Source organism: Dromaius novaehollandiae, chromosome 2 (genome assembly GCF_036370855.1).
Source record: "Dromaius novaehollandiae isolate bDroNov1 chromosome 2, bDroNov1.hap1, whole genome shotgun sequence".
NCBI classification, from domain to species: domain Eukaryota; kingdom Metazoa; phylum Chordata; class Aves; order Casuariiformes; family Dromaiidae; genus Dromaius; species Dromaius novaehollandiae.
Window position 1 is genome coordinate 114,739,414 of NC_088099.1, and position 11,589 is coordinate 114,751,002.

The following is an 11,589-nucleotide window of genomic DNA, read 5'->3' on the forward strand; positions in this document are numbered from 1 at the left end:
AGCATATACATGCGTCACCAGTGAGCACGTGAGGACAAACAAATGATTTCACACAAGTCCCACCACTCTAGAACACAGCTTTGCTGACGGACCATTAGGTCATATTTACACTTAGTTCTGCAGCAAACAAAACTTAATGAGACAAAAAAATGACAGAAAGCATTCAAAATTAAACCTACTTTAGGAACCTTTTCTTACCATTTCAGCTTTGTAGAGCGGTTTTAATGTTAATCTGCCTCAGAGAGCCCCTAATTATAGATGAATTCATGCAAGAGGCTGATATTTATCATTTTAAAAGACTCCTCTTACAATTTTTATAGTCCTCTGCAGTTTTGCAGGGCAGAGACTGCCCAGGCCAACTGGGAGACTCGGTGACGTCAGCAACATCCTGTCACTCTGCTGACAAAGGAAGAAACATTAACTCTGAGACACAAAGTGTTTAGTAGCTGGATTTCATATACATCTAACATGTACTTCCACATATCTCCCAAGCAAGTACTTAAGTTGTCCAAAACAAAAAGTGCAAACCCCTAACAGTTCTACCCCATTCTCCAAGAAATATAAAAACCACACACTAGCATTTATGCTTAAAAATAGCTTTATGAAAATAAAAAACATTTGTTCTATCGATTGTTGCTTAGCTTTCACTAGTTGCTCTGCAAGGCTAGAGACTGTAAATTAAAATTAGGATTTGCTTATGTAAGGCTGTGTTATGAACTGGCCCATTATCCACATTCGCTGATTGCTTTCTTAAGCTTGGAATTTTTTTTTTTCCTATGTTGTTCAAAACCAGAAGTCGTCATGGGAAGAGTGCATAAAATGTTTCACAGGAGAGAAGAAATTTCACCTTTCCTGCTGTATTACAAGTTAACTTGAGATGGTATTAAAAAAAAAAAAAGAAAGAAAGAAAAAACAAAAGAAAGAAAACAGCCCTATTCAGGCCTAATTTTCTTCTGCCTTGCCCATTGTGCTGCTGTGCCAGCATCTGTGAGGTAGACAGAACATGCTACTCCATGAGGATAAAACACTCTCATTTTCATTTAGGCTGGAGGTCCATGTGCTATAGCAGCACTCGCTGCCAATGGGCTGCAAAGGGGAGGTAAAGCCAGCCGGCACTACAAGCCCTGACAAGGTGCAGAGCATTCAAGGCTTGTTCTGCCCTGTCTGAAAAGCTGGGGATGATCTAACCAGTGTGATTAGCACTGGATGGAGAAAGGATTTTTTTTTTAATATTTTATAATGCAGCTAATTTTCCAAAGGAAGTGAAAGGAAAAAAGAGCCGAAGCGGATGGCTTAAATCTGCTTCAAAGGTTAGTAGCCTAAGCAGTTACAAATAGTAGGCTATGTAAACTATATGGAAAAGACTAGGCTGAATACTAGTTTATAGGGGCTTTCAAAGAGAAAGTCTATCAGAGAAAGAAACTGCAAGAAAGATAGGAAATTGCAAGCCCTTCTTTTTCTCCTCCCTCATCAGCTAAGGCTGCTAGCGTGAGTGCCAAAGAACAAGCTGTTTCCATGCGTGTCCTCATGCCACCTCTGCAGAAAGCTCTGGAGAGGCAAGAAGGAGCCACAGCCAGTTCTGGCTCCACAGCAGCGCAACGCACAGAAGGCGGTGAGCTATGGCACTCTGGACTAGCTCCTGCAGACCCAGCTCAGGCATGGGGCTGAAGACGCCTGAAGCCATGACACAGAGTACAAAACGTTCACGCTGTCACTCTGCGTGCTAGTGACCATGGCACAGATTTGGAAACCAAGAAGCAGAAGAGGGAATAGATACTTGTGTCACTAGCAAGCACTTTCAGCTCTGAGACAGCAAAAGATTGTTTAAGTGAAGACAAGATCATTTACGCTCCCAGCTTACAGATGAGCTTGTTGAAAGAAAGAGCCTAACCCAGGGAAAGACTGAAACACCACAAGGGCACACTACCTAATTTAGCCAGGGTAAAATACATTTGCTCCCTCTGACATCAGGATCCAGTACGTTGGACCAGAAGAACCCTCCCAGTATCCCACCACCTTTCCCAGCCCTTTTGGAGAGTATCGCTGGGAAACCACATCTTTGACATTCGGCTGGCCCCAGAAGTCGTTCCGGGATAACCTGAGCAGATGAGCCCCCGAACATCCAGATAGAGTTGGAAACGTTTCCCGCACTGTACAGCTTGTTTTCTGAGGCGGCATCAGAACTGCAGGGAAGGTGGGGTCAGTGGTGCAAACCTGCTCAGGCCACCTCTGTTCCCTTTCAACACAACCATCTGTCTTCCTCCTTAAAATCAAGGTGTACGAAAGGAAAAAAATTGTGCACACCCAGAAGTGGGATGCAACTGGGAAATACATGATCAACAACAGGCCACCCAGGTAGGGTCTTCAAGCCCTAACGAGTGGGCAAATGGAATTTGGAAGAGGGAACACAAGGCAGGCAAAGGAAAAGAAAGCAGCTGTTGGAAAGCAGCTAGACCTGTGCCATAGCTGCAGCCTCTTTTGAAGTAAATGCCCCTCTCAACAAGCAGTTACTTTTAGAAATAAGGGGTCCTTATTTTGTCCTCTAGAACAAGACCCGCTCTACAAAATCAAAGTCATCCATCTTTTCCTTGAACTTCACAGGAAAACAGGAAAATTCAGGTCAGCAGGGACCTCAGGAGGTCTCTAGTTCCACCTCCTGCTCAAGCAGGGTCAGCTATGAAGTCAGACCAGGTCGCCCAGTGCAACTTGAAAACTAATGATGGAGACTGGAATGTTGCTATTGGGCCTCACACACCACAAGGTAGCTTTTTTTTTCCCCCAGAAGCAGTATTTGCCATTTGCAAGCAGATGTTAGCTTATTAATACCGTGTCAAAAACGGGTTTTGAGGACTAGATTGTGATGCTAGCTGTGCAAGACAGAGAGGAGAAAATCATAAGCATTGCCCACCTCTTTCCATATATATTTACAAGAGAGGATGCAAAATATTGGAATAAAAGTGAAGAAGGTCCATATACCTTTCTTAGAGCCTATATAGGCAAAGGCAGGAGGCACACTACCTATCTGAAGTACAGCAGTGCTGGCAGTCCAATGTCAGCTACTAGGATGACCTAGGCTTTAAGGAACATTTTTGCATAGGTGTCTGCTAGCAGCAGAATCGCTATCCCATTCCTCTTTGCCCTCTGCCACCCAAATTGCAATCCCAATATGCTCCTCTGGGAAAAGGTATATGCCTTTTCAAGCCTTAATTCAATTCTGATTAAGGAGTCCCTTCTTAAGGAGTTAAAAATGAGCAGCATTATAACATTTTTTTCCAGATATTGGGCTGGAATTACCACACCAAATTTCAAGGGGCTATCTGGCTAAGTAGGCAAGTACATTCAGCTAATACATCGCAATTACCTGGTCTTTTATCACTAAGAACAACAGGTAACATCTGCATACAAGGAATTTTCATTAGAACATAAATTACTTATAGTCACTGTATGCAATGAATGCAGAAATCACAGGACCACATCTTTACAGGTATGAATTGATTACACTAAGGAAAAGATTGTATCAAAATACTATATTCCCCCTCAGTGCCAATTTTCAAAGCTTCACATGCACACTGCAAACTCATATGTAGTATGAAAACCCTACTCTAAGTATGTATACAGTAATGTCTATGTAAGAAGGATGAACAGTCTGCATATACACGAAACAATGTCTATTCAGCCAGTACACTCACAAGGTCTACAACATTCATGTACTTTGCTCAGACACAGCCCAACACCGCCCAAATTTACCCCGACTGTAACTTATCAACATTTTTCAAATAGAAAGGCCTTGCATATCCAGAGGCCTTTGTCTATGACTGCCTCAGCTAATATTGGTTTTATTTGTCTCTTCTTTAAAATGGATCCTAATTGCGACAAACCCCATCAATAAGATAATAAGATCTTGTTTCTAAGGCAGTGGTTTATTGATAAAATTCAAAGAAAACATATTATACATGTAAACAAAAAAAGGCTTTTGAATCTAGCTCGACTTTAAAAGTCAGTTAAAAGGAATCATCTAACCACAATAAGAGGGAATTTTTTTCCATTTGTTTTTTTCACAAGCATAAATTTCCCATATGCAAACTTTCTGACTGCTTTACACAGTCTGCCTCAGTGCAGCTAAGTAAAGCTAGAACTGACTTTCATCTGTGTACAGAAAATGGAGTATATTACCAATTCCACTTCCTTATTTTGGTAAAAAGAGAATCTACTTTTCTCAGAATTGCTGTGAAACAAGAATAGTAGTATTTCAGCCAATATTAAGAGATCAAAAAGAGGGACAGAAGCAATGGGTTGGGGAAACCTACACAAGCAATTTGTTAACAATATAGCCAAAAGATACATAAACATAGTTTGACAGACAATACAACTACAGCCTGCCCATGATTTATAGATGATAGCCAAAGCTGGATGGCAGATACTCATTCAACAAACGAGTATGATCAGCACATTGGAGCTATGAGTTGGTTGTCAGTTAACCAGAGCTGACTACTAGTCTTCCCACCAACAGGCAACAGCCAAGTGGAATGCTTTTTCTGCTTACTTTACTAATAATAGACAGCTTCCCGTCCAGATGCCTCGCAACTACTGAAAGTAAAACCTGTTTCAAGTTCTGCCTTCTGCTGTTTTAGAACCGCTTGAGAGCCTTCAGTTTGCCGCGCTGTTGTAAATGAAAGCAGAATTTGCCCTCCACACTTACCTTTTCCTAGAAGGCCGTTTCAGGTCTAACACAGTTGACTCACTTTTCTAAATAACTCCATCCAAAACTTTCGGAAGATATGAGTAAATAAAAAAAGTGTTGGAAATATATCAGTAAAGCAATAAGGCCAAGGTCAGTATGAAATCCTGAATTCTGTTCCATTGTGACTGTACATGATAAATTATTTACATACACATTTAATCTTTACAGTGCAGAAACTTGACTGTAGCCATTTAAACATTTTGCAAATAAAAAGGAAAAGGTTAGTTTAGGCTTCTGAACATAATTATTTACTGATACAAGAGGAAAATCATTTCTTGCTTGCTATATAGCTGGATTTTCTACACAATTTTTTCCCCAAAACAAACTACAATCCTAGTCTTCTTCAGTCTCTGGTAGACTGTTCTTCTGAACTGCAAAGGAGGACAATACAATATAAACACTGTGTTTATGCACAAGTGCAAACTTCAGAGTATTTTTCACCAGGTTTCCCAAGGAAATGTAATCACACTGTCTGTGTGTCTGGTTGTCTGCCTTACAACTGTAAAGGCACTGACTTTTAAAATTGTTGTCCAGTTTTAAACATGATTTGATGTAGGGCTAGAAGTCCTAATATATACTGTTCCCTACACTGCAAAAAAGAGTAAGTGGCTAGGAGAGACACCTAGATGAGGGCTCCTCTGATGTAAATGCTGCAACAACAGATACTCCACACCAGTGACCACACAAGACAGCCGTGGGAAGGCATGATTCAGAAATTTCTCTCTTGATGGAGCTACTTGTTTAAATAGTAAAACAATGAAATGCATTGAAATTAATCAAGAGATGGTTATGAACCCTTAGCATGAAAACAGTCTCTGTTCTTCACTTGAACTGCTATCTTGTTTAAAAAAAAATGTTGTAAGGCACAACATTTAGTTAATACGCACAATTTTTTTCCTTTCATGACCACCTTAGTCTTCTGCACTACTTTGGTCTTTCTTGTTCCATTCTAGACCACAACACTGGTGATGTGTACATGCCTTCCTTGCACATACCCCATGGAAAGAAAGGTCCTTAACTGGTACAGCCCACCCAAGGAAGCAGTTGTCTTTTTAACAGCAGCGCTCCTATTTGGATTGGGGCATCTAGGCACTAAGAGCATTAACAATGACTAATGTTTTTAAAGTCAATAAAAGAAATAAAATTGTTGTCTTTTATAAACACCAAAACAACCTTAAGGATTCTCAGCCATGTGTGTTCAGTATAACATCTAGTTAAAGAAGAACAGTGAGCACTTAAACTTGTCACTGAAAAGCTTTGACAGATTTTGCTACAGGCTTTTTGTTCTGCATTCAGCAGAACCTAGGTCTTTCCGTTATCATGACATTAAGATAGGGGCACCAGAGAGATTATTTCCTTAATAAAACCACAGTCCATATTCATCTTAAATAATCAAACAATTCTGAGCTCAATTCCCCAGTGTGAATGTGCAGACACAGCACACCAAGATGCACAGTCGACATAGGCAATAAACTGTTCTCCATATCTAGCAATAGGGATTCAGTTGTGGAGTAAGTCCTGTGGAAATCTCCTTCTCCTCTATAGAGGAAACCTCACTTCTTTTACAAATTTAGGTTCATCAGCTTCACAGTATTTTAAGACTACTTGCTAACAGAATACATGCCGGCAAGTGTCTTCTAATGAGCAAGAAAATGGAAACAAAAACAAGAGGGTGAAGAAATGGAGTCTCAGGCAAGGAAGATTTAGGCTCTATGTTCGGAAAAAAACTTCTACAGCAAAAGTAGTTAGGCTTTGGAGCATAATGCCATGGAGAAGTGAAAGATTTTTAGGAACAGGTGAGACAAAAATATGCCAGAAAAGTTTTAAGACAAGTTGATGGAGGTTTGAGGCCAAAGGATGAGCTCTTGAAGTCTCTTCCAACCCTAATTCCTATGATCCTATGATGATCAGTCACAACATAAAAATGTAGTAAACAAAAACAAAAGGAAGGGAGTACTGGAGGTCACTTTGGACAGCAGTAAGCCACCTCCCGAAGTGGCTCCAAAGAACAGTCAAAGTTTCCTCAGGAAGTGACAAAGACAAGAAACTTTGCCTCAGCCCTAAACCTGGCAATCTCTTCTGTGGATGCCACACACAATTATGTCAGGACTTGGCAGAGTAACTGCTCCTCCAGCCTGCAGAAAGAAAATGTCAGGACCACATGGCATTCAGCAGTCACCACCAGATTAGAAAACCAGGGAGCTCTTCTCCGCTGTGCGCCCCAGCCACATTTCAGCACTGAAGGCAGGCTCAGGAACGCACTAGCCCCTCTTTGCCCCTCTCTCCTTCACTCCCTCAGGAGGGTCTCCACTCAGGACAGAAACATCACACAAGCCAAACAGGAGCTGCAGTCCATCTCACCACATAGATTTAGCTACAGCTAAAAACTGCTCAGTACCAGAAGTAGGTGGCCTCTACACAGAGGCAACTGATGTGAACAAACAGATTGGCGTAAGAGACCAGAAGAATTTGGGATGACAAGATAAGACTCTGTGCAGATACTTAAGTTTAGCCTAGTAAACACAAACACGTTTCACATGCAGATACATCACTGCCCAGCAGCGATAACTTACTGGGTGAAGTCTCATACCGCTGTTTAGGAGCAGGCTTGAGGCCATTTGCATGGCAACACGTTCAAGAGAGCTATTCAAAGTTCAAGAGAGCTATTCAAATTGTAACTCTTACACCCAGTGCTGTGAGGCACTGAACAATTAGCCAGGCATCCTGTTTCTACCAGCCCACCAGCAAGCTGAAACCGTCTCTCCTGAAAGAACACCACCTTCCCAAATTCACAAAGCTCCATGAAGAACAAAGCCTAGCTCCCAAACTGACTCATGCATATGGTTAAGTTGCCCCAAAATTCCCCCTCAACATCCTCTTGCTAATGTTTCCTTCACAAAGCTTATAAACCTCATGTCCATCCCCTTGTGCACTGCTCCAGGCTGCTCCAAATGACACCCACAAAGAGTTTTTAAAACCCCAAGTTACTTCTGAGGAGGAAAAAGGGAAATGCAGATGCCCAAATACCAGTTTTAACAGATTGATGTTCAGAATTACAGACCAGGTTCTCTCCTGTGCTACAGCATGACCTGGGCAATGCGTGGGACACATCCAAGAGCCAGTAACTTATTCCCCATCTCCACCGCAACGGCTCCAGGCCACGTGCTGGCCCTGGAGCACTGCACTAGTTTATAGGAGCTGTTTTATGGGTTAGCAGAAAAGTGGCAGCATAGAGCACAGCTCTGCTTTCTCCATTTCTCTCTCTCCTCACCCTCACAACTAGATCTTATACAGCTGAGCAGGGCTCGTGGATAAGCTGCCTTTGCCAGTGTTACACCAGCTGCAAATTCTTCCCCACTAGGGAATTCTGAGCTGGCAGAAACAGCCAAATTCCCAGCCCTTTGCACAGCTGAGGGCTGTAGACTGTCAGGGGAACTGACACAGAACGAAACCGTGATCCTCCTATCCGATTTAGAGATGCAATCTAAGGCTTTGTTGAGAAGGGGAGAAATATATAGGTTAGAATTATTTTTGGGTTGCCATCTAACTTTTAAGCAGATCAGAAAATTAATGGTTGCACTTGTTCACACAGGCAGGTACACAGTTGCTCTGTTTTGGAAAGCTGAAGCTTGCAAGTGGATTTGTCTGTTATGGATCCCGCAGTTTTGGGAAAACAGAATGCCAGCCTCCATGGTAGGATGTCTTTGATCAGAAGTAGATGGTTTTCCATGATTATACCCTATTAATACTGAGGAAGGAACATCTTCTCACTAACTACTGAGCTGACATAACTATAGACACTTACATCTTCCTAAATGTTTCCACTGCCACCCTATCATTTTAAAGAATCTACAGAGTAATTGCATACTCCTAGTAACACGGAGCTGCTTTACGGGCTTCTCTTCCTGTCTTAAAACAAGTAAACAATTCCCCTGCAAAGCCTCCAGTACTTTTTAATGTTACAAAACAGCAATAAATTACAGGCAAGAGGAACGTCATTCCACAAGACGCTTCATCTCTAGAAAATTACAGGATTTTCTGCTTGGGCAAAAAAAATAAAGGAGCATCCACACATTCTACCACAGAGTCCTCAGGTTGGTTTAAACCACATTTATTTTGTCTCTATGCCATTTTAAAAGCTGAAGGCAGGAATTCTTACTGGGAAAGGAGGAATGTTCATTGCCAAATACTTCACGTTGAACTTTTCAGTGCCCTGGCACTGTGTCCTGGCTCTTACTCCAGAGCAAAGTACCCACTCCTGCTGGGGTAAGTGTCAACAGAAAGCACAGGGAACTGGAGTGTCTCTACTCGTTTGATTTTTAAACTTGCAATCCACTAACACTCTATGAGAGAGACTTCACCCTAGAACATCATCATTCACACAGCTTTTCTGAATCTTAATGGCAATATGGACCTAAAAGCTGTGTAACTTACACCTGATAAATTTGACACATTTGCTTTTTAAAAAACTTAGGTGGCATGCCCTGCCAGTAACTATCAAAAGCCTTGGATCGGTACGGGGCTCTCCTAGCAGTGTTTATAACAATTCCATGAGCACATTTTGGTGTGAAGTTCCCTCTGTGCAGGGCAAAGACGGGGCCAAACTGCAGAGCTAAGCACATTGTTGCTCCAGATGTTAAACGCACACACGACTAAACCAAAAAGGCAAAGAACAAAAAAAGTAATAAGCTCGCTGAAGCAAGTTTTAACGAACCCAAGTAAGCAACCAAACAAAGCACGCAGCAGATGAGGTGTCCGAGAGGAGACGGGAGAAATAATTTCTTAGCGCAGACGCGGAGTTACTGCTGCCGCTTTCCCTTCTTTTCCGTCTCCCACCACACCAGCATTAGTTCAGCTAAGCCGGGAGCTTCGAGTCTGCCGCGAAGAGGAGGCTGAAGCGAGAAGACCGAAAACCCCCTTTTCGGCTCCGACCCGGTAGGGAGGGAGGGAGGGAGGCGGACGACTGGGGGGGGGGGGGGGGGGGGAGGGAGGGCCGGCGGGGCAGGCCGCGGCTCCCCACACGTTTCCATCTCCCCGGTCCCCACGGCGTGCGCATACGGGGGGGGTGTGGGGGGGGGGGGGGGAGACGGCGCCTCAGCTCATTCTGAAAAAGTTCAAGAGCAACGAAAACAAAAAAAGAGGCACCCAAAGCCTCCCACCCGTCCTCCTGCCGGGGGCCGCCGCGCCGCCTACCAAGTCTCGGCGCGGAGCAATTCACCGCGGCCCAGCGGCGAGCCCTGCCCCGAGGCCGGCACGGGGAGAGGCGGGCGCCTCCGCGGGGCAGCGCGGCGGGGCGCGGAGCCGCTTCCTCTTCCCAGCGCGGCGCCCCGCTCTGCCGCCGCCCCTCACCGGGGAGGGAAGCAGGAAGGGGGAGCCTCCCGGCCCGGCGCCGCCGTCCGCCAAGCAGGGGCTCCGACAAAGCCCCGCTGCCGCAGGGAGCCGGGCGCCGCCGCCCGCCGCGGCCCCTTCCCCGCCCGCTACTCACTCCAAGCAGACACACTTTCAGCTCGCGTATCGCCATCATCTGCGTGGGGCCGAGCCGCGCCGCATCCCCCGCCGCCCTACTCCGCGTCGCTCCGCACTGCCCCGCCGCGGCGCGGCACAGCCCCGCCGGGGCCGCCCCCGCAGCCCCAGCCCCAGCCCCGGCCCCAGCCGCCGCCGCCGGTCACATGCGCGCGGCCGCGGCCCCGCCTCGCCGCCGCCGCCGCGGCGCTTCCCGCCCGCCAACCGCCCGCGGGCGGTTCCCTCAGGCGCGCGCGGCCGTTGGGGGCTGCGGCCGCCCGGGGCGGGCCGCCTCGCTGGTGGCGGAGGCCCGTTAATGTGGCTCGGAGGTGGCGCCGAGGCCAGGCGGGGCGGCGGGTGGCTGCGGCCCCGGCGGGGTTGGCCCGGCTCGCTGGGGCCCGGGACTGAAGGGAAATCGGTGAGTTCAGGTGGTTTCTTGGCTCCGGCAGGGAACCGGCTCGTTCCTGAAGTGATGTGGAAGCAGCCCCCCAACTATGAACCCTTCCTTAAAACTGCGCAGCCGAGTGTGTCTGTAACCAGGGATATACTGTGTAAATATTTGCTGCTGTGAGAAAAATAATTGGTGAGGTCCGCATCCGGCATGGGACTGCACGTATGCTTAGTCCTTCACGGCATGTGCTGCTGGTCGAGATGCAGGATCTGAACTGTGCCACCTGTGAACGGTCTCCATCAATCCAACTCTTTTTTTTAGTTTGACTTTGTATGTGCAGTAAACATTTCCATACGTAAAAGAGTAGCTCCACTTACATGCAATCCTGATAACAAATAGCTGTATTTGATTAAAATATCCACGCTCAAGTCGATAATAGGGCTCTATCCTGCAACATAAAAAAATCTGGTAAACAGTGCATTGCCACTAACTTCGGGACCTGCCCACTGAGATCAGTGAGGGGGGTTAGGAACCACTCTAGCTTTTCTCTGCTCTCTGTAGCCAAAGTCCTACAAAGTTGCATGTTATAACCTTGGAAAAGCAGAAAAGAAGAGCCTGTCATGTATTTTAAGTCACGTTCCACCCATTCCAATAGCAGATGAAACCTTTTTTTTTGGCTAATTTATTATTTTAAACAGGTAGAACTGCTAAAGGGTGATTGCGGCAAATATGACTAGTCATTCTGAAATTACTGCCACGTCATTAGGAGCTTCCTGACAATGAACTCTTGTGGCATGCATTGTGTCATTAATTAGTTCCACATTAGGTCCTACACTCACATTGAGAGGCTTGAGGAGAGCGCGTGTGCTCTTCCAACTCTCCCAAACCCTAGGCCAAGGAAATGCTTGGAACAGAGCAGTTCTTATCCCCGAGGAGGAAAACACAAAGCATTTTT

At 45.4% G+C, this 11,589-nt stretch overlaps 1 protein-coding gene across 1 annotated transcript in view; it reads right to left on the reverse strand.

Moving 5' to 3' along the window:
* The window catches only part of RAB31 (RAB31, member RAS oncogene family), a 62,474-nt gene extending 51,974 nt beyond the window's left edge, over positions 1-10,500 (reverse strand). Inside the window, exon 1 of the mRNA XM_064507202.1 lies at positions 10,227-10,500. Within this exon, the coding sequence (XP_064363272.1) occupies positions 10,227-10,265 (39 nt within the window). The 5' untranslated portion in view covers positions 10,266-10,500. The remainder of the gene's footprint in view (positions 1-10,226) is intronic.
* Positions 10,501-11,589: the final 1,089 nt, after the last annotated feature.